The following is a 24,743-nucleotide window of genomic DNA, read 5'->3' on the forward strand; positions in this document are numbered from 1 at the left end:
TATTGCTTATAGTTCGCTTATTGTTAAATGTATCTGGTATTGACAATTTTGCTGTTATTCATCCAAAGTGTATCTTATATAAAGGGTCACAGGAGTATTGAATGATTATTGAAGTACAGCAGAGTAATATAGTGATGTATTACTATAATTATAATTAATAATGACTATATATAATATAGTCCTGAGGAAAGAGGATAAGGGAATGATCTGATTTCTGCAAACCTAAAATGTTCTATTTTCACAAAGAAAAGTTTTACTTGCTAACCAAAAACAAATGTTACAAACACATGTCCAATGTTTTAAAATCATAAAGAAATGCAACAGTAAGTCAATTCTAGTTCAAATTCTGGTCGGGAAGTAATCATTCGGAACTATTTGCAAATAATATTTAAAATATGCACACATCCACTTTTATTTGCATATGGAAAAGCGTTTTTTGTTATAACGTTTCTTGTCTTGTCACTTTCAGATTACATAAAAATTACATAAATCGCATAAATTATAATATCCATATTTACGAAAAAAACTGTTTAAATCACAGGAATGTGCGCTCTGTGTCAGTGAACCATAAACCCCGCCCACTTTTACTTGATTGGCCATCTCAGTAATTTTGACATTGACGAGCGTTAGAGAGACAGCAGCCTAAACATGTCACTTTTACCTAAACATTGTTTTCCTAACAACAGACAGAGCGCTGTGTAATGGTGTACAGTAGAGCAGTGCAAACACAAAACTGGGATCCACAGATAGTGTCGCGCGTAGAGAATGCATGTGACGTCACTGGCAGAGGACGCGCAGGTGAGTCGACGCTGCAGGTAACTTTCGCTTTCATATTTCTCCGGAAGGACGTGTTTTCTTTAATATGTGTTTGATATCTTTATTTGTAAAGAAATGAAGTGATTTCGTTGCTGTTTCGTGTGATTCATTTGATCATTTGTGTTAACATAAGACTAACATTGTGTATTTGAGTGAACATCACCGTCGTTCTGCTGTTTCTCCGACTCTCAGGATCCGTTCAGCTGAATTATTTGTTTGTCATTTCCACCCAGAGTAAGTGTTGGAGATCTCACTCTTCTGTCTGTTCAGCTTCATCATGGATGACCCACAAACACCCCGAGATGAAGATGTTTCTCCAGGATGCAGGTACATTGATTAGATAGGCCTATATTAACCCTAAAAAGGCCAGGACAATAGAGGCATCAGGAAATTAATTAATTGCTATTTCGATTTTATTAGAACACAGATAATACAAATTAGTGATATTTATTTATTTATTTATTTATTAAAAAATAGTTTTATTTTTACATTTTAATGTATCCCCCATGTCGCCTTTTTGCGTGTAAAAACTGATTGAAAACAGAATGCTTGTTTGGCGATCTGTGTTACAATATTTTAGCTAAAAAAAATTAAATATTTTTCGTAATAATGTGTTAAACAATAATGTCTATTTATGAATATGTTGGCCTACTGAATCATATTTAATACACAAATAACTAGGGCCTATAAATTATTAACATGATCAAAACTTTGCTCATAAACCTGTTGTACATGATCTACGTCATGCCCTCTGCTTGATAGGTCATGCATTTTTTTAAGTAAATAATTTTTGCTTTGACATCTTCCATAATTTTTTATATTGTGAATGTAAGAATAACTTTTATATTGTTAGTAATAATTCAAGTTGAACATGTCCAGCTTGGGTTTTGCTGATTATGCATATGTCATTTTTGTATGTTAAAAAACGATTAATGTTTATTTTCTTGTAAGCTTAAAAAAGTAAATGTTGAACATGACATGACATGATCTCTCAATAATCAATGAATTGTAATAAATTGCATATATGAGCCATACAGTCTTGATGCATAAAATACGATACTAAACAAAAACACATATGCAAAGAATATATGTTTTTGTAGGTTTTTATACTCAAGTTTCATGTTTTTGTTGAATTTCTTATTTCATAGATACATATACAGTCTGTGTGTGTGTATGTGTATATACATGCCTGAAAAAAATCTATGTATTGTTAAGATAAAACTAAATTCAGTATTGCTAACTAAATGAATAATAATTTAATGATTTACAATAAATTGTAATTTAAAAGTTTAAAGTATTGAACTGATTTTCTAAAATAGGCTACAAAGTATTAAGTCTATAGGCCACAGAGTGTATATGTAAAAATATCTTGATTTACACCCCTTAATGGGCGATGAATACCCTGAGAGACAAACATTTAAAGGCGGATTATGAAAAATGTAAAAACTAAATTAATAACATTTCAACATAAACATATGCTAATGCTTAACAACAACTTTTTAAACATGGAAGTCCACTAAACATATTGTAAATATGTGAAATACATCAACTTTTATGTGAGGGTTTTACAGGCCTAATGATGTTTTTAAATGCTCCCTGTGAGTGAAACAAATAATTTTTTTTTAAAACAAAATACAATATAACCTCCTTACATGAATGTCATTAAATGTGTTCAGCAGAAGATATCAGAGTCAGAGCTGTGTGTGATATTTATCTTGTGTTTTTGTTTTATAGGTATTCATGTTATTATGGTATTCATATTAGTTGTTATGCCTCTATGAAAGAACTTTAGCTTATACTTGCTGTATCAACATAGTAATGCAGAAAATGTAATATTTTTGTAGATTAACAGTTAATATTTATACAGTAATTCAAAGGATTCTTTGTTATAGTTCAGTTCATCAGAAGAGATCAGAACCAGAGCCCAGCTGTGTGTCTATGAAGAGTGACGAGTCTATAGATAATCCACAATATTTCAGGTACAATATTTCATTAACTGACTTGATTGAAATATTTGTTACGGTGTTTTATCATCTGATTATTTCATTATTTCAAGTCTATAAAGGTAATTACTGTACCTTTAATTTCTCTGTTATAGTTCAGATCATCAGAAGAAATCTGAACCAGAGCCCAGCTGTGTGTCTATGAGGAGTGATGCTTCTTTGCTGCGTCCAATTGATTTAAAGAGTGATGACACAAGGTTTACTCTCCATTATTAAATTGTTTTGTAATAGATCTGATTATAGTATGATATTTTAAATTAATTATTAATTCATTTTTTATAAAAATCTAACCTGACTGTTATTAAGGTAATGAGAAAAATGTCACCAATGTTAGAGTCTTTGATTCTTGATTTAAGGTCAATCCTGCCACCCAGATCAGTAACAAAACCCATCTGTAAGAAATATGACCAGCTTATGAATCAACCACAAGACAGCACATATCCTGGTGTAAGGTAAACTGGGATTTTTTTAATGCAGTGTATCATCACACATTACTCAAATACAGGGGCGGCTGGCCCATGGTGGGCGATAGTGCATCGCCCTCCTTGAGCCACACGAAAAAAGAGAGGAGAAAAAGACTCTTATTTTGCTAGTCCTAGTCTGCATATTACTGTACAATCAACAGCCTGAATGTCACTTTCCAACCTAAAACCCCGCCCCCTTGGGGCGATCTCAGTCAGATTGAAAATCGCCCCAGCCGGTCTCATAGAGTTATATTGTGAGATTTTTTTTTTCAAATTTTGAACCCTACAATGCATTTCAATGGGCACCGGGAGGGCTCGCCCCAACGTGATTTCGTAATACGCACTGATGCGTGCTCGAAGATGTACAGCACGCAAGCGTAGCGAGACGTCTGAATGCATCGGCCATGCTTTCAATGGAGAGGGAACTTGTCAGGAACATGCCTGATTTTAATGAGAGGGTAATTGATCACTTTGCCTGCTTAAAAGAGAAGCGAGCAAAATTTCAATACAAGTGATGTGTGTTATTAAATGGTGAATTGTTTATGTTATCACGGCCGTAGCCAGCTATGAGGTCACCGAGGTCCAGACCTCGGTCATTTTTTATATTCAAAAATAAAATGTCAAGCTCTTCGAATGATTATTTAGCCGTTTAAACCACCTCATATCACATGAGTGTTTGCTGCGAGAAGCTAGCGCAGTGAAAGGGGCTTGAGAACGCGTTGAGTGAGAGCGCGGGTGCAGCGGCCTCCGTTTGTTGCCAGATCCACCTATTATACGTGTTTTTTGACTCGTTTGTCCAATTTAGTGTGACACTTTGGGACGTTTATAAAGTGGAAAGTTGAACGTTAGTTTTATGTCAGTGTCATTATTCTAACGTTATTTTTATAACTTGTTATAAAATAAAAATTCCCTCAGCTAAAAAAAACGAACTTTCCATGTAAAACATTATACTGAATAAAAAATCTTTCACAATCATCTACATGTCTGTCTATTTTGAAGTTTAGGCTATATGTAGTGCATTTGTGGGTGTTATTATAGCACAATTCTTAACACCTCACTAATTTTCAAACCCTGGTTACAGCCTTGTATGTTATATGTTGTATTCTCCAAATGTTGAATTTTAAATAGTTGTATTGATTGCATATTGGCAGCCAAATTTATACTGAATATGTTCTGGAAAGATTTGATTAATTACAGTTTTAATATGAGAAATAAAAAGTCTTTAATTGTAAAGCAGTATGGCTTTTTTTTTTTTACTCTTAGAGGGCAAACTAGTTGATGACAATGTGTCTCTTGATGGCCATGGTGGAAGTGTTTCAGTGTATTTGAGACCATTGCGATAAATTTAATATAGCTATTCAAAATACTGTACAGTTTGTACAATTCATGCCTGATGTTGCCATCTAGGAACAGGGAAACCAAATCAAACAATGCAATGTAATGCTGTAAAGTTGGCTATCTGAATTTTATCATAATTTTACCCATTAAAGCGGTTATCTTTGCCAAAATCGGAACAGTTGCCCCCCCAGAGATATTTGTCAGGAGCCGCCACTGCTCAAATACATCATTAATAACTGACACATTTCATAAACAATATGATATGTTCAGTGTCTCATAACACTGAAAAAAATAATACATTTACCTCTGTAACTCATGTAATAATGTGGTGTTTAAATTTTCCAGGCATAAAGTTCTCAACACGTTTAGATCAAATCTGATGAAGAAGTTTGAGCGTCTGTATGAGGGAACAGCGACGCAGGGAAAGCCAACACTCCTGAATGAGATCTACACAGAGCTCTACATCACAGAGAGTGAGAGTGGAGAGATCAGTAATGAGCATGAGGTGAGACAGATTGAGACACAATCCAGGAGAACAGCAACAGAGGACACAGCCATCAAATGCAGTCACATCTTTAGACCTTTACCTGAACAAGACAAAGCCATCAGAACTGTGCTGACAAAGGGAGTCGCTGGCATTGGAAAAACGGTCTCTGTGCAGAAGTTCATCCTGGACTGGGCTGAAGGGAAAGAGAATCAGGACGTCCAGCTCATATTTCCACTTCCTTTTAGAGAAATCAATCTAATGAAGGACAAACCACTCAGTCTTTCAGATCTTCTACATGTATTTTTTCCTGAAACTAAAGGAATGCGAATATTCGGTGATGAATATAAAGTTCTGTTCATCTTTGATGGTCTGGATGAGTGTCGTCTGTCTCTGGATTTTCAGAGAGATCTGAGGTTGTGTGACGTCAGTGAATCAGCCTCAGTGGATGTGCTGCTGATGAACCTCATTGTGGGGAATCTGCTTCCCTCTGCTCTCATCTGGATCACCTCCAGACCAGCAGCAGCTGATCTCATCCCCTCTGAGTGTGTCCATCGAGTGACAGAGGTACGAGGATTCAATGAGCCACAGAAGGAGGAATACTTCAGGAAGAGAATCAGTGATCACAGTCTGGCCAACAGGATCATCTCACACCTGAAGTCATCCAGGAGCCTCTACATCATGTGCCACATCCCAGTGTTCTGCTGGATCTCAGCCGCTGTTCTAGAGAAGATGTTGAGTCCAGCAGAGAGTGGAGAGATTCCCAAGACTCTTACTCAAATGTACACACACTTCCTGATCCTTCAGACCAACATCAAACGTGAGAAGGACTATGAGAAGAAGGTGACAGATGAAGACATGATCCTCAAACTGGGGAAAGTTGCTTTTCAGCAGCTTGTGAAAGGAAACCTGATCTTCTATGAGAAAGACCTGAGAGAGTGTGGCATTGATGTGACAGAAGCATCAGTGTACTCAGGACTGTGCACTCAGATCTTCAGAGAGGAGTTGGGCTTGTATCAGGGGAAAGTCTTCTGCTTTGTTCATCTGAGCATTCAGGAACATCTTGCAGCTCTATATGTGCACCTCTCCTGGACAAACCACAAAATAAATGTATTTGAACAAATCACCAAACAGAGATTTCAGTCTGAAATGAAGAAATACTTTCAGCTCAGTTCATCAGAACATGTTTCATTATCTGAGCTTCATCAGAGAGCTATAGATGAAGCTCTGCAGAGTAAAAATGGACATCTGGATCTTTTCCTGCGGTTCCTTCTGGGTTTGTCAGTGGAGTCTCATCAGATTCTCCTACAACGAATAATGAAGATGAAAAGAAGCAGCTCTGACAGCAATGAGAAAACAGCTGAGTTCATCAAAGAGATGATCAGGACCATTGACTCTCCAGAGAAATCCATCAATCTGTTCCACTGTCTGAATGAACTGGGTGATCATTCACTAGTGGAGGAAATACAACGGTATCTGAAATCTGGAACAATAAAGGAAGCCAATCTCTCTTCATCTCAGTGGTCAGCTGTAGTTTTTGTGTTGTTGACATCAGAAGAGGAACTGAATGAGTTTCGTCTTGATAAATTTGTTAAAGCAAATAATAAGTCTGGAAATATGAAAGTTCTTCAGAAGTTGCTGCCTGTGATTAAAGAATCCAGATCAGTTCAGTAAGTATTTATGAGAACAATCACTTCACTGGTAAAACATTAAGAAAATCAAAGTTAAAAGCTCCTAAATTCTAAGTGCTGTAGTTATTATTTTAGTGGTCTGCTAAAGTGATATATATATATATATATATATATATATATATATATATATATATATATATGTATGTATGTATGCATTTTACAGAATGGCATCTGGAATGACAAGCGCTAGACTCAAACTTATATTAAACACATGAACTATCTGACAGTTCACGGTCCAACGTGTGGATTATTGTTAAAACAGTTAGAAGAGGAATAACATTAATTTAACTGTTACTCAATAACAATAAAATTTTACCTAATTAATATATAAATGCTGATTTAATCCAGTCTTCACTTTTGTGTGTGTGTGTGTAAGTGTTAATTTTCCCATGAAACTTACATGTGCATTTTTTTCTCAAGGTATGAATTTATTTAATTATATTGCAATTGTAAGTTGTTGTTTATGACAGCAAGTTGTTTGATAGTGTTTCACATGTATGATTTTCATCTCTCTATAGGTTGAATTATTGTGGTGTCACAGATGAAGGTTGTGCTGCTCTGGCTTCAGCTCTGAGATCAAACCCCTCACACCTGAGAGAACTGGATCTGTCTGAGAATAAACTAGGAGATTCAGTGAAGCTGCTTTCTGATGTACTACAGAATCCTCACTGTAAACTGGAGACACTGAGGTAAGATCATATATGACTCCCACATGCTATTTAGTGAATAATGCCATCAAGACAGATCTGCATAAGACAGATATTTCGCTTAAAATACAGATATAGTGCATACAGGAAATGTTATTTATCATGCTTGAATGAGACCTTTTTTCAATGTTTTATGATCATGTTTAGTGTTTTGTGACATTTTAGACTTCTGTCCAATGATCAATCAAACATTGACCTGTGCTTTAAGTTTGTACTTTAACTTTAATATTAGATTCACAGCTAAACTGATCTGATCTGAGAGAGTGAAGAGTGTGTGATTGTTCTCTACAGGTTGTGGGATTGTGGCGTCACAGATGAAGGTTGTGCTGCTCTGACTTCAGCTCTGAGATCAAACCCCTCACACCTGAGAGAACTGGATCTGTCATGGAATAAACTAGGAGATTCAGTGAAGCTGCTTTCTGATGTACTACAGAATCCTCACTGTAAACTGGGGATACTGAGGTAAGATCATATATGACTCCCACATGCTATTTAGTGAATAATGCCATCATGACAGATCTGCATAAGACAGATGTTTTGCTTAAAATACAGATATAGTGCATACAGGAGATGTTATTTATCATGCTTGAATGAGACCTTTTTTCAGTATTTTATGATCATGTTTAGTGTTTTGTGACATTTTAGACTTCTGTCCAATGATCAATCAAACATTGATTTGTGTTTTAAGTTTGTACTTTATCTGTAATAATGGCTTCACAGCTAAACTGATCTGATCTGAGAGAGTGAAGAGTGTGTGATTGTTCTCTACAGGTTGAGTGATTGTGGCGTCACAGATGAAGGTTGTGCTGCTCTGACTTCAGCTCTGAGATCAAACCCCTCACACCTGAGAGAACTGGATCTGTCATGGAATAAACTAGGAGATTCAGTGAAGCTGCTTTCTGATGTACTACAGACTCCTCACTGTAAACTGGAGAAACTGTGGTAAGATCATATATGACTCACTGTAAAGTAAACTGTATCTGAAATAAATTTGAAAACTTAGAACACTTTTAAAGAACAAAACTACAAATCCAACAACAAAACAAATTTTAAACACAATGGTAAATCTGAACACATAAGACAGAAAACACAGGTGTGAATGTTTGTGTGTCTGTTTGTGAGTCCTGCGATGAACTGGCCATCCATTCAGAGAGTCCCTCACCTGAGACCTGAGATGCTGGAATAGACTCCAGCCCCAAACCTGCAGAGGATAAAGCAGATTGGAAAATGGAGAGATGTTATTGCGTAATGTTTTGTAATGGAATGCAATACACAAATAATATCTCACCATGAGGGTGATCCCAGATTTTACTATCTTTGATGATGGAGGAGAAACCTGTAAAACACACACACACACACACACACACACACACACACACACACACACACACACAATCACTCCACCATACTAATACAGATCTAAGTAGTGAATAGTGTCATTAATAAAACAAATTTAGCATTAAAAGAGACATATATCTATATCAGCTAAATATTTATATTCCTTGAATGAGACTTTGGATGTTTAATGATCATGTTTTGTCTTCTGTGACAATTTAGACTTCTGTCCAATGATCAATCAAACATTTTAATAATAGATTCACAGCTAAACTGATCTGATCTGAGAGAGTGAAGAGTGTGTGATTGTTCTCTACAGGTTGAGTGATTGTGGCGTCACAGATGAAGGTTGTGGTGCTCTGGTTTCAGCTCTGAGATCAAACCCCTCACACCTGAGAGAACTGGATCTGTCATGGAATAAAGTAGGAGATTCAGTGAAGCTGCTTTCTGATGTACTACAGAATCCTCACTGTAAACTGGAGATACTGAGGTAAGATCATATAACTCCCACAGGAAGGTGCCATAGAATGGAAAACTGAATTTACCTTGTCATAGTTGAATAATAACATTTTTGTACATGGATATGACATACCTGTGAGTCTCAAACACTGTTGTTCCCTCCTCCTCCTCCTTATATAAATCTGGTGTTTACAAAAGACCACTGAAAAATAGGCTAATCCTAACATAACAGCGACTATGACGTAATAGTCTCGGGATCATTAATAGTTATGCCCCCAACATTTGCTTAGCTCAATCAATCGAAGTTCTGCATCTAAGCTATTGTGAAAAAACAAAAGCTAGGACAATAGCGGAAAAGGCAGATCACAGGAATAAATGTTATGTTCCAGGTTGTGCAGGGGATGTTAAGTGCAGGGATGGGTTGGAGTCTGTACTCAGAAAGTCAAGGAAAACAAATAAGGTGTTCTTATAAAATAAAGCCAGCCACTGAAGGGACATGGTTGGCTTATTGCTAGCGGTAGCCTGTTACAATGCAGTACATAAGATTTCACTTACCACATAAAAGGAGAGATTACTGCGCGGATGATGGTGAATGATTTACAGAACCTGAGCATCAATAACAAGCATCTAAACTTGTAAAATATGTGGCAAGTACTGCCGCTGTAGTATAACGTTAACCAGAGCACGTGCGATCACAAAAGTAAAAGTAAAATGATCGTACAATCAAACCAGCAGTTTCAATGACCTGCATATTAATAGTGGCTCAAGCTCATGATTAAATGTATATTTTCCTCTGTGTGTGAGCTACTGAAATAAGCCGCTCTGGGATACAGCCAATCAGAGCAGAGCTCATCATTAATATTCACGAACCTTCTAAATAAGGTAATAACAAACCATTACATTCTAGGGACAAATCCTAGGGTTGTAAATGGACTTGTAAAACCGTTTCTGGAGAATTTTTGTCCTTTCCTATGCCATATACCTTCTATGTAGATATCAGACAACAATTTTAAATATTGTATCAATGCATTCTATGGCACCTTTAAAGAAAACATGAAGTGTTCAGCCTCAGCTATAGTATTAAAATAAAGATCATTGCAAAAGTCATTGGTTCTGCTGTTCACTGTAGTTTATATGTAGATGATCTCTGTATTTGTTACAGAAGTAAGTACATGAATACCATCAAGTGAAAAATCCAACTGAAGATAAAATACAATCTTGGTCAACACAGAACAGTTTCAAGTTTTCACAAACAAAAACAGTTTGTATGCATTTCTGGCAGTCAGGGGCCACTTATGCTTTTAGGAGGCACGCTAACATTTGTTATGATTATTTTTCAGTCATTTTTCACTTTTTCATTAATGTTTTCTCTAGAAGCAAACTAATAATCTAATAAAACAAGTTCAGCTCAAATTAATGACATTATGTCCTTAGGATTTTTTCTCTTAATTTTAAGTGCAAATGGGAAAATTATGAAAATGTGTAAATAAAAAGTGGTCTCTCAAATACACCACAAGTAATATACAGTAATATACAGAATAAGCTGTATTGATTACTTGATTTGTGCTGATTTGTCTTTGGGAATGACAGACCATTTATTTTAATTATAAGACAAAAGTGCATTTTATCAAACATTTACCACAATCAATTTGTTACATTTATCTCATTTCATTAACAAAATAAATTTCTTTAATTTAAGAAATTCATGTTACACGTTCTCTTGCAGCAGCTGATTCTTTGTATTCCGACGATTCACGCCTGCTTTAACTTATATGCAGATTCAAGCATCATTACTGTCGCCTGCAGGACAAACTGTGTATTGCACCCGAAAATGCTTTGTTGTAGTAAAAAAAAAATCCAGAAATCCCAGTTTTAAAGGGGTCATCTGATGCCCATTTTCCACAAGTTGATTTGATTTATTTGGGTCTTAATGAGAAGTCTATAACATACTTTACTTAAAATTTCTCAGTGTTAGTGTAAAAAACAGTTTTTACCTGGTCAAAATTAGCCCTTTTCAGAGCGAGTAGTTTTGTTGCATTTGCCTTTAAATGTTAATGAGCTCTGCTCGCCCCGCCCCTCTCTTCTGTAGGGAGTGACAAGCTGTAATGTTTACTTTAGATGCATTTAGCCACAAAACTTGCTAACTATAGCACATTATTAAGAAAGGTGATTTGCAATGATGCATTAAAAACCCTTATACTCACTTCTGCTGTGGGTGAAGCTGCATCACAAATTATTTGTGTGAACAAAGACGCATTTATGTAGATCTCCAAGGCGCATTTCCTTTCTAAAACAAAAGTAACTTTAATCCTCTGCGTCTTCAGAGGCTCAGATGTCAGGAGTAAAAGATGACTGCTTTGTTCATTAACACATTATTAGATGAAACAACAAAACACCTCAATCGAGATCCATCTTTATATCACTATGAAAATATATCTTAAACTTATCGACGCATCATCCAAGTGGATGCTGCACACTGTTGATGGTTGAGGAGAGATCCCCTATATGATTGTAAAGCGCTTTGGGTGTACGGCAATACACAATGAAAGCGCTATATAAATGCATCATCATTCATTCATTCATTCATTCATCTCTGAGTATTTGTTCAGTTCTGAAGCACATGACAGTTCCAAACAGCACCACTGAGCATCAACATGCATAAACCTCAATCTATCAGCAGCAGTATGAGGCAATGCTTGTCATCATATCTCCTCTCCTGCTTCAATAACAAACCACAGACACTTCAACAGCAACTCAGATTGTGTGATTGTTCTCTACAGGTTAAGGGATTGTGGCGTCACAGATGAAGGTTGTGCTGCTCTGGTTTCAGCTCTGAGATCAAACCCCTCACACCTGAGAGAACTGAATCTGTCTGGGAATAAACTAGGAGATTCTAGTAGGAAGTTACTCTCTTATCTGAAGAACGATCCACATTATAAACTGGAGACATTATTCTTTTGTGAGTGTTTGTTTATTTAAAGTTTCTAAATTGAGTAACAGACCTTCTGTGTGTGTAATTGGAAAATATTAGACAATAATTCAGCTCCACATTAGTCTCTGTACTTTAAACTGTGTTTAATTTTGTGATGTGACCGATTTATGAATATTATGAATACTTTCATCTCTTACAGATTTTCTAAATGATAGTAGTTGTTGATCATTCACTGTTATTAATCAATGATCAGTTTATTCATAGCTCTGTAATATAATTATACTATATGTTTTTCTGAGCTGGATCAGCTGATGTGATGTGACAGCAGTATTGTCTCATACTCATATGTAACTGTCTGTGTGTTTTATTGCAGGACTCTCAGTATTTAGACATCAGTCCAGTTTTCTCAGGATGAGCTGATGGTGAATAAGGAGCCGCTACAGAGACGTCACAGTCTCACAATCAACAGAGACTGAGTGGTGGAACCCCAAAAAAGACGGGGTCTTTCTTTAAAAAATTCTTTATGCCATTTTTTCAGTAGATGTTTTTTAAGAACTTTTCTCACTATAACATTAATGGGTAGAACTTAATGTAAAACATTGTCCTGAATTTGTTGTACTCCCATTTGTAAAATACAAATACATTGTTTTATAAAGAAAGCAGAAAATAGGTTCAGGCTCAGAATGACAGAAAGACTCATCTGATATAATCTAGAGATGACAGACTGAAGATGTGCGATATAATATCACATCTATTTATTGCCAAACTTTATAGAGACTTTAAAGAGTCATTACCCCATACAAAACTCAGATAAACACTGTCAGTTTATAGAATATTTTGTTTCCCAGCAGTGACTGTCCACTTGAGAAACAGACTTGATTACAGATGCATTTAACCCATATTGGGCTCATATTATAAGACATAAAAGCCTGATGCAACAAATATGACATGTAATACAAACACTTTATTTAAGCCAATCCCTAATCCTAACTCTATTTATTGAATAATAATTAATATAACCCAGTACTTAAATGTATAATTATACTGTAACAAGGACACATTAAAATAAAGTGTATGTTTTAGTACATTGTCTAAAGGTTCAATAAACTGTTTAGTTTTAAAAATGTTGATTTTTCTGACTACTTGACTTTACAGGGTCAAAAAAAGAATGAATACCCTGGCAACAGAGGTAAATTTAAGTAGAATACTTGATCTGACTGTTCTATTCTCCTCTGTATTTCTTGATACATGAACCCCTGAAATACTCTCTAAACCTGATGCAATAACAAACAAGATGATTTGACTGCTTGTACTGTCTGTTAACTCCTTAGGCTTCTCCTTGTTTTTATATTTTAGACATAATGGGATAAATTTTACAGCAAAAGTATTGCAGTCACACATAAAAATTTAATAAAATATGCATGAAACCACAATATAAATACACAAAAATATATTGCTCTAAATTTAAAAAATAAAAGCAAAGTTTTCAGAATAGCAAATAATGGTCTCAGATCAAAAAATAATAAGCAAAATCAAAAATGTTAATATTTAATATCATATTGCACAAAACTGAAATAAAAATACAAAATCGTGTTTTCTTTGGTTGTATTTCTCTGTTTTTGTGCTCTCAGACATTTTCTGCTTGTGTTTTTATTATTTTTGTTTGCTTATGCTGTTTTTCCTTTCATTCTTGTTTCCACACTCTGGGAACTCTCATACACCCAGCACAAAGCGGCACCAGGCATGACCAAAGTATTTTGAGTCTTCGTTTTCATGTCCTGTGCCACATCGTTTAAATAACCAATACATTGGTGTCCATTCGTGTGCCCATGAGCGTGTTAATCTGAAAACAAGGAATGTTTAGGCGCATTGTTGGCACGTAGCTATATTTTGAGGCAACTGACATAGACTGTTATTTTTCTTTTTTTTTTTGGTTTCACTTTTGCTTTTCGAACCTTTGCTTAGGCTGGGTATACACTAAAAGATTTTTCAAATCTTATAAGATCTTTAAAATGTGAAAGACCACAAACATGAGGTGAAAAAATCATTTTGCTCCCATAGTGTGTGGTTTGCCACGATGACAAAGACAGCACACCACACACCAACAGATTTTCAACCAGAGTCCCGATGTCTTGAGATTTGAGAATAAATGTCTCACAACAGTTCTACAAGAGCTTTATTTTTTATTTTCAAGCTTTGTTTATTCATATTGAAATCAATTGACAGATAATATTGTTTGGAGAAAGGTTTGGTTAATACCTAATCAATATTTACTGTAATTACAAAAAGGGGTAAGGAAGTATCATTTAAAATTATACACAGGATTTACCCAGAAAAATATTATTTGGTCAAATTAAAATCTGAAATTGATTTTAGTTGCTCCTTTTTATGTCAGTTGCCCTGAAACATTTATTTTGGCATTGTCCTTTTTGTAAAACTATTTTGGCAAAATATCTGTGATTTTTTTTTTTATTGTACAAAATATTGATAATCATTTTGTTTTGTTATGGAAATAATAATGTATTGTATTATTTATTCCCCCATACATCAGGATTTCCAATCATAAATATTCAACATGTTCGCGATCGGGGCGCCTTCAACGTTCTTCCAACCAGATTCAGTCACTCTTAACACACCTTACACCACAAGGACATCTGATAAAATAATCTTTAGAACTACCAAGATAATCAGACATTACCTAGGATTGTCGAAAGGGGAGAAATTGGCCCAAAATCAGCCGATTTTCTTGTGGTGTATACCCAGCTTTAGTAAGCAATAATGTCTCATGACAACTTGAATTAAAAACAAAAGAACTGCTTTACTGAAGTTTCGTTTAGGATTTATACAGGGATGAATTCACTTTGTGTTCACACACATACTCAGTTCTTTTTATTCTATCACACTCTCAGAACTGAACAGCATTATGAGCAACTATTCTTAAAGACTAACAGCTCAATAAATCACTATATTAACAGTTTCAGTTCTTATTATTGAAAACGATTAATTAAACATTATACCAAGCATTTATGACTAATATTAATCTAATTTATTTTACAACATCCTCTCCCCTAAAGAACAACTGCTCATCAATATCTAATGGATATATAAACTGAACAGGTCTTTCTTAACACAGTCCTTCTGGATACGAACAGCACAAGATCTAACTTTCCCATCTCTGTCAGGAAAGAAGCTCTTCCATTTTTCCTAATTTCCAGGTTTGTCTTGGCATGTTGGCTTCTCCGTTGAGAACAATGTCACTCATCTTAAACTCACTCACTGTAAAAAATTTGCTGTAGTTCTGCAGCTGGTTGCCAGTAACTTACTGTAGATTTTTAATTTATGTTATTTACTGGCAACAGTTTGTTCAAAGTTAAATGAACATTAAACATTAACAAGTCTTTGTCTTTACAGAATAAAACTATAAAATAACAACCTACTGCAAAGCATTCTGGGAACCAGAAACCTTCATCAACCTTTTTCTGTTTTTTTCCTTCAGATTTTGGTTCCCAGAATGCTTTGCATGTGGCTGTTATTTTAGTTTTATTCTGTAAAGATAAAGACTTGTTAATGTTTAATGTTCAATTAACTTTGAACAAACTGTTGCCAGTAAATAGCATAAATTAAAATCTACAGTAAGTTACTGGCAACCAGCTGCCAGTAATACTGTAATTTCTACAGATTTTGTTTACAGTGTAGGTTTCTGTGGGCTGCAGGAATGTGCAGATTTCAGGTCTAGCAAATAGTCTTTTCTCCAGTGATTCCACAGATTGGTCAAGAGTCTGTTTCTGTATCTCCACCTCCTTGTCATCTCCTCCTTACTCACAGTGGGATGATCATGGTCTGAAGAGAATGGTTTTGGTGGCAGTGAAGTTAGTCGTTTGTCGCAAAATATACATTTTGTCAGAATAGTTTTTATAAGTTGTCAGCTTCCCAAAATCCAATGTCTAATTCTGATTTGTACAAGAGTGTCTCTCAGACCAGAATGCATGGTAAGTTCATCATGGTTGCACTGAACCAGCAGCTCACAATATCTGCCTTTGCTAGGTAGAATCCATAGATGTTTTTCTCTGTAACTGAAGTCCAACTGTTGCAGTCTGCCTCCAACACACAGGAATTCATCAGCATCAAGAAAAAGTTTTCAAATCTCTGGTTTTTGAATCTGAGTTCAGGGTTTCACCAGCCTTTATCAAACTAATCTCATGACTAAAGCTGCACACTTGTGTCACTTTGGTCCAGTACTTCTCAGCCTCAAACATTTCTTCAGCAGTTCAACTCACCTCGTCTCTTGGAGCTTGAACTTGCATTGTGCATAAACCTCTTAATCCAAGCAGTGACCCACAATACCTTCTTCAGTTTACTGTACTTCAGTAAATCTAGCACAGGCTTCATTTCACTTTGGTCGCTGCTGCTGCTGAGTTGCACAGTGATCTGCTGAACTTGTAGCTCATTACACACATCTTCATCACTTTGATCTTCATCACTCTCTCACAGATTCAGTGTAGTCAGAAATGAAGGTCCTTTCCACCACAGTTTGCTCTTTTTCAGGTTAGATACAGTCAGGCCTCTTGTGAGGAGATCTGCTGGATTGGCTTTGCCTTTACAGTGAGATCACATTGCAGGGTTGGTTAAGGACCGTATTTTAGTCACTCTGACACAAACTCTCTGATCCTGGTTTCTCTGTCTCTGGTGCAAGGTCATTCATCGTTATCTTTCATTTCTTCTACATCTCTGGACAGTTTATCATTCTTTTACAAAGGTCCATGCCAGCTGTGGACAGAATCTGTTTGGCATCAGCAGTTATGGAGAAAGCATTCTCAGCATCACTTACACTTGAGATGAAGTCATCCACATAAAGAGATTCCTTTATTATCTTCACTACCTCATGAAGCTGGCCTTTATATTCCTTCAAATGTTTTCTGACAGTTGCGGTGAGGAGAAATGGGCTGGAGAGACTCCAAACACCACCCTCGTCATCCATAACACACGCAGCTTCTCACATGAGTCTTCATGAGGCGGTGCAGAGAGCCAGAGGAAACACAACACATCTCTGTTCTTCTCAGCAAAATAAATCTGCAAGAAATCCTTTTTGATATCTGCTGTCAGTGCAATCGAGATTTTGCAGTCTGATTTTTATTAATATACTGAGCAGATCTGGGTTCAGGTTAGGACCAGTAATAAGACAGTCATTAAGTGATGGAGAGCCAGTGTCATGTGATGAGGAATCAAGCACTACTCTGAGCTTGTTGTTACCTGATCTTCACAGAGAACAGCATGATGAGGCATGTAGTATTTGTAACCTTCTCTTAAGGACCTCAAATCTTTTCTTTGCAATCCTGTCATTATCTGGGAGTTCTGGCTTGTCAGGTCGCCACAGCAGCTCAACTTCATATTGTTCATCTTTGTACTAAGTTGTCTTTTTAAACTTGTGAAGAGCCTCCTCTTCCTCAAGACTGTATGTCTTCTTCATGGTGATACTCAAGAGACTCTATTTTACCAGAAGGCTTTCAGACGCTCTGAAACAAGTGTCAGTAACTTGTGTTTGCATGCAAGCTGCATCAGCAACACTGGACACTTTGACTGGACCCTGCACTGACCATCCAAAGATGCTCTCAGTACTATGGTACGGTCTAAATCCTGACTGTAAATCCTCACAGATACAATTGAAGTTGTGAGGATACTTTTTCAGTTTCAGTCTGTAATTAATTAATTTGTTGAGATCAAGTTGTGATTTTGTAATGAGAGGCTTAATAACAGCCAGTTTAAAGGTTTTTGGGGCATATCCTAATGACAATAACAAATAATAATAATAATAATCAGAAGAGGATCTATAACTTCTGAAAGCACCTTTTTTAGTAGCTTGGATGGTATAGAGTCAAACATACATGTAAATGTTGTTGGTTTAGATGATTTAACAAGTTTATACAATTCTTCCTCTCCTGACAGAAAATGAGTGGAATTGTTCCTTTAGGGGATCTATAGCACACTATCTGCTGTGATACTTCAGCTGACGTCTACATGGTTATAGTTTTATCTCTAATAGTATCGATCTTGGAATTAAAGAAAGTCATAAAGTCATTACTGCTGTGCTGTTGGGCAATGTCTATGTTTGCTGATTATTTATTTTGGTTAAATTAGCCACTGTACTGAATAAATACCTGGGGATGTGTTTGTTTTCTTCTAAAAGAGATGGAAAGTAAGCAGATCTAGCAGTTTTTAGTGCTTTTCTATAATAGAAGTACTTTTCTTCCATGCAATGTGAAGCACCTCTAGTTTTGTTTTCTTCCAGCTGTGCTCCATTTCCCAGGCTGCTCTCTTTAGGGCATGAGTGAGCTTGTTATACCACAGTGTCTGACTGCTTTCCTTAATCTTCCTTAAGCGTAGGAGAGCAACAGTGTCTGAAGTGGTGGAAAAAACAGAGTCAATAGTTTTGTTACATCATCAAGATTTTCTGAGCTATTGGATATGCTGAGGATTGAGACAACTCAGGAAGATTATTTAGAAAGCAGTCTTTTGCATTAGAAGTGATGGTTCAACCATATTTGTTACAAGGAGCTGAATTTGCAGCTTTAGCTATATGGAGAATATACACAAGAGACTAGATAATGATCTGAGATATCATCACTCTGGTGCAGAATTTCTATGCCATTAACATCAATTTGGTGTTGATCGTATTAAATCTAAAGTATGTTTACGACAATAAGTAGATCCTGACATGTGTTTTCAAAAAAATTGTTAGAATGTCTATAATGCTGATCCCAGTGCATATTTTTCATTGTCAACATGAATATTAAAATCACCAACAATTAAGACTTTATCTGCGACCATCACTAGCTCAAGAATATCAGCAACTTCTTTAATAAAAGTCTTCATGGTGCGCTGGTGGCCTGTATACAGTAGCCACAGAGGATCACAGAGGATTTATCATCAACACTTATTACTCTAGATAATGTTATATGAAGCATCATTACTTCAGACAAATCATACTTGAAACCAAACCTCTGAGAAATACTGAAAATACCACTATAAATTATAGCAACACCTAATACTTTTTAGCTTTTGCATGTGGCTCATGCTTATAACAGTAATCTTGAGGGGTTGACTCATTTAAAATAATGTAATCATCTGGTTTTAGCCAGGTTTCTGTCAAACAGAGCACATCTAGGTTATGATCGGTGATCATATCATTTACAAAATGGAAAGAAAGGGATCTAATATTTATTAAGCCAAGCTTTATCATTTGTTTATCTTTGTTTTGTTTAGCTTTTATATTAATCCATTGACAACAAGAACAACACTCATTGCTCATGACTGAATAACATTTGTGTTCACAAGGATCACTCTATGTCTAATGAAAACAATGCAATTTTAGTTTACATTTGATTATTCAATTTCTGCACATGAACATCCTGCTTTTTTGTGCTATTGCTTATAGTTCGCTTATTGTTAAATGTATCTGGTATTGACAATTTTGCTGTTATTCATCCAAAGTGTATCTTATATAAAGGGTCACAGGAGTATTGAATGATTATTGAAGTACAGCAGAGTAATATAGTGATGATGTATTACTATAATTATAATTAATAACGACTATATATAATATAGTCCTGAGGAAAGAGGGTAAGGGAATGATCTGATTTCTGCAAACCTAAAATGTTATATTTTCACAAAGAAAAGTTTTACTTGCTAACCAAAAACAAATGTTACAAACACATGTCCAATGTTTTAAAATCATAAAGAAATGCAACAGTAAGTCAATTCTAGTTCAAATTCTGGTTGGGAAGTAATCATTCTGAACTATTTGCAAATAATATTTAAAATATGCACACATCCACTTTTATTTGTATATGGAAAAGCGTTTTGTGTTATAACGTTTCTTGTCTTGTCACTTTCAGATTACATAAAAATTACATAAATCGCATAAATTATAATATCCATATTTACGAAAAAACTGTTTAAATCACAGGAATGTGCGCTCTGTGTCAGTGAACCATAAACCCCGCCCACTTTTACTTGATTGGCCATCTCAGTAATTTTGACATTGACGAGCGTTAGAGAGACAGCAGCCTAAATGTCACTTTTACCTAAACATTGTTTTCCTAACAACAGACAGAGCGCTGTGTAATGGTGTACAGTAGAGCAGTGCAAACACAAAACTGGGATCCACAGATAGTGTTGCGCGTAGAGAATGCATGTGACGTCACTGGCAGAGGACGCGCAGGTGAGTCGACGCTGCAGGTAACTTTCGCTTTCATATTTCTCCGGAAGGACGTGTTTTCTTTAATATGTGTTTGATATCTTTATTTGTAAGGAAATGAAGTGGTTTCGTAGCTGTTTCGTGTGATTAATTTGTGTTCACATAAGACTATCATTGTGTATTTGAGTGAACATCACCGTCGTTCTGCTGTTTCTCCGACTCTCAGGATCCGTTTAGCTGAATTATTTGTTTGTCATTTCCACCCAGAGTAAGTGTTGGAGATCTCACTCTTCTGTCTGTTCAGCTTCATCATGAATGACCCACAAACACCCCGAGATGAAGATGTTTCTCCAGGATGCAGGTACTTTGATTAGATAGGCCTATATTAACCCTAAGGTCAGGACAATAGAGGCATCAGGAAATTAATTAATTGCTATTTCGATTTTATTAGAACACAGATAATACAAATTAGTGATATTTATTTATTAAAAAATAGTTTTATTTTTACATTTTAATGTATCCCCCATGTCGCCTTTTTGCGTGTAAAAACTGATTGAAAACAGAATGCTTGTTTGGCAATCTGTGTTACAATATTTTAGCTAAAAAATGTAAATATTTTTCGTAATAATGTGTTAAACAATAATGTCTATTTATGAATTTGTTGGCCTACTGAATCATATTTAATACACAAATATCTAGGGCCTATAAATTATTAACATGATCAAAACTTTGCTCATAAACCTGTTGTACATGATCTACTTCATGCCCTCTGCTTGATAGGTCATGCATTTTTTTAAGTAAATAATTTTTGCTTTGACATCTTCCATAATTTTTTATATTGTGAATGTAAGAATAACTTTTATATTGTTAGTAATAATTCAAGTTGAACATGTCCAGCTTGGATTTTGCTAATTATGCATATGTAATTTTTGTATGTTAAAAAACGATTAATGTTTATTTTTTTGTAAGCTTAAAAGTAAATGTTGAACATGACATGACATGATCTCTCAATAATCAATGAATTGTAATAAATTGCATATATGAGCCATACAGTCTTGATGCATAAAATACGATACTAAACAAAAACACATATGCAAAGAATATATGTTTTTGTAGGTTTTTATACTCAAGTTTGCATGTGTTTTTAAATTTCTTATTTCATAGATACATATACAGTGTGTGTGTGTGTATGTGTATATACATGCCTGAAAAAAATCTATGTATTGTTAAGATAAAACTAAATTCAGTATTGCTAACTAAATGAATAATAATTTAATGATTTACAATAAATTGTAATTTAAAAGTTTAAAGTATTGAACTGATTTTCTAAAATAGGCTACAAAGAATTAAGTCTGTAGGCCACAGAGTGTATATGTAAAAATATCTTGATTTACACCCCTTAATGGGCGATGAATACCCTGAGAGACAAACATTTAAAGGTGGATTATGAAAAATGTAAAAACTAAATTAATAACATTTCAACATAAACATATGCTAATGCTTAACAACAACTTTTTAAACATGGAAGTCCACTAAACATATTGTAAATATGTGAAATACATCAGCTTTTATGTGAGGGTTCTACAGGCGTAATGATGTTTTTAAATGCTGCCTGTCAGCGAAACAAATAATTTTTTTTAAACAAAATACAATATAACCTCCTTACATGAATGTCATTAAATGTGTTCAGCAGAAGAGATCAGAGTCAGAGCTGTGTGTCATATTTATCTTGTGTTTTTGTTTTATATTAGGTATTCATGTTATTATGGTATTCATATTAGTTGTTATGCGTCTATGAAAGAACTTTAGCTTATACTTGCTGTATCAACATAGTAATGCAGAAAATGTAATATTTTAGTAGATTAACAGTTAATATTTATACAGTAATTCAAAGGATTCTTTGTTATAGTTCAGATCATCAGAAGAAATCTGAACCAGAGCCCAGCTGTGTGTCTATGAAGAGTGATGCTTCTTTGCTGCGTCCAATTGATTTTAAGAGTGATGACACAAGGTTTACTCTCCATTATTAAATTGTTTTGTAATAGATCTGATTATAGTATGATATTTTAAATTAATTATTAATTCATTTTTATAAAAATCTAACCTAACTGTTATTAAGGTAATGAGAAAAATTTCACCAATGTTAGAGTCTTTGATTCTTGATTTAAGGTCAATCCTGCCGCCCAGATCAGTAATAAAACCCATCTGTAAGAAATATGACCAGCCTATGAATCAACCACAAGACAGCACATATCCTGGTGTAAGGTAAACTGGGATTTTTTTAATGCAGTGCATCATCACACATTACTCAAATGTATCATTAATAACAGACACATTTCATAAACAATATGATATGTCTAGTATTTCATGAAATAGAAAACAAAGACCTTTTGCTCTGTACATTTACCTCTGAAGCTTATGAAATAATGTGATATTAAAATTTTCCAGCCACGAGGTCCTCAACAGGTTTAGATCAAATCTGATGAAGAAGTTTGAGCGTCTGTATGAGGGAACAGCGTTGCAGGGAAAGCCAACACTCCTGAATGAGATCTACACAGAGCTCTACATCACAGAGAGTGAGAGTGGAGAGATCAGTAATGAGCATGAGGTGAGACAGATTGAGACACAATCCAGGAGAGCAGCAACAGAGGACACAGCCATCAAATGCAATCACATCTTTAGACCTTTACCTGGACAAGACAAAGCCATCAGAACTGTGCTGACAAAGGGAGTCGCTGGCATTGGAAAAACAGTCTCTGTGCAGAAGTTCATCCTGGACTGGGCTGAAGGGAAAGAGAATCAGGACGTCCAGCTCATATTTCCACTTCCTTTCAGAGAAACCAATTTGATGAAGGACAAAACACTCAGTCTTTCAGATCTTCTTCATGACTTTTTCCCTGAAACTAAAGAAATTGAAATATCCAGTGATGAATATCAAGTGTTGTTCATCTTTGATGGTCTGGATGAGTGTCGTCTGTCTCTGGACTTTAAGAGTAAAGTGAAACTGTGTAATATATCTGAATCAGCCTCAGTGGATGTGCTGCTGATGAACCTCATTGTGGGGAATCTGCTTCCCTCTGCTCTCATCTGGATCACCTCCAGACCAGCAGCAGCTGATCTCGTCCCCACTGAGTGTGTCCATCGAGTGACAGAGGTACGAGGATTCAATGAGCCACAGAAGGAGGAATACTTCAGGAAGAGAATCAGTGATCAGAGTCTGGTCAGCAGGATCATCTCACACCTGAAGTCATCCAGGAGCCTCTACATCATGTGCCACATCCCAGTGTTCTGCTGGATCTCAGCCGCTGTTCTAGAGAAGATGTTGAGTCCAGCAGAGAGTGGAGAGATTCCCAAGACTCTCACTCAAATGTACACACACTTCCTGATCCTTCAGACCAACATCAAACGTGAGAAGGACTATGAGAAGAAGGTGACAGATGAAGACATGATCCTCAAACTGGGGAAAGTGGCTTTTGAGCAGCTTGTGAAAGGCAACCTGATCTTCTATGAGGAAGACCTGAGAGAGTGTGGCATTGATGTGACAGAAGCATCAGTGTACTCAGGATTGTGCACTCAGATCTTCAGAGAGGAGTTGGGCTTTAATCAGGGGAAAGTCTTCTGCTTTGTTCATCTGAGCATTCAGGAACATCTAGCAGCTCTATATGTGCACCTCTACTGGACAAACCACAACAGAAAAATGTTTGAGTCAATCATTAAACAGAGTTTGCCATCTAAAGTAATAGAACCTTTTCAACTCAGTTCATCAGTAAATGTTTCATTATCTGAGCTTCATCAGAGAGCTGTGAAAGAGGCTCTACAGAGTAAAAATGGACATCTGGATCTTTTCCTGCGGTTCCTTCTGGGTTTGTCAGTGGAGTCTCATCAGATTCTTTTACAACGAATAATGAAGCTGAAAAGAAGCAGCTCTGACAGTAATAAGAAAACAGTTAAGTTCATCAAGGAGAAGATCAGGACCGTTGACTCTCCAGAGAAATCCATCAATCTGTTCCACTGTCTGAATGAACTGGGTGATCATTCACTAGTGGAGGAAATACAACAGTTTCTGAAATCTGGAACAATAAAGGAAGCCAATCTCTCTTCATCTCAGTGGTCAGCTGTAGTTTTTGTGTTGTTGACATCAGAAGAGGAACTGAATGAGTTTCGTCTTAATAAATTTGTTAAAGTAAATAATAAGACTGAAAATATGAAAGTTCTTCAGAAGTTGCTGCCTGTGATTAAAGAATCCAGATCAGTTCAGTAAGTATTAATGAGAACAATCACTTCACTGGTTAAAATGTTCAGAAAATCATTAAGTTAAAA

General features: G+C 35.7%; 2 protein-coding genes and 1 long non-coding RNA gene across 4 annotated transcripts in view; all 3 read left to right on the forward strand.

Moving 5' to 3' along the window:
* LOC141325129 (NACHT, LRR and PYD domains-containing protein 12-like) overlaps positions 1 to 24,743 on the forward strand; it is an 80,179-nt gene that overhangs the window by 16,536 nt on the left and 38,900 nt on the right. The window lies entirely within an intron of this gene.
* LOC141325322 (uncharacterized) lies at positions 883 to 3,017 on the forward strand. Its single transcript, XR_012353763.1, has 3 exons — positions 883 to 1,143; positions 2,709 to 2,795; positions 2,915 to 3,017. It is a non-coding gene; the product is annotated as an uncharacterized lncRNA (long non-coding RNA).
* Positions 20,537 to 24,684, forward strand: LOC141326564 (NLR family CARD domain-containing protein 3-like). The gene is made up of 5 exons (XM_073835290.1): positions 20,537 to 20,784; positions 22,333 to 22,434; positions 22,593 to 22,688; positions 22,872 to 23,643; positions 23,818 to 24,684. Exons 1-5 carry the CDS (start codon positions 20,735 to 20,737, stop codon positions 24,682 to 24,684), a joined length of 1,887 nt encoding a protein of 628 aa, XP_073691391.1. The 5' UTR covers positions 20,537 to 20,734.

This window comes from Garra rufa, chromosome 2 (assembly GCF_049309525.1).
Source record: "Garra rufa chromosome 2, GarRuf1.0, whole genome shotgun sequence".
Lineage (NCBI taxonomy): Eukaryota > Metazoa > Chordata > Actinopteri > Cypriniformes > Cyprinidae > Garra > Garra rufa.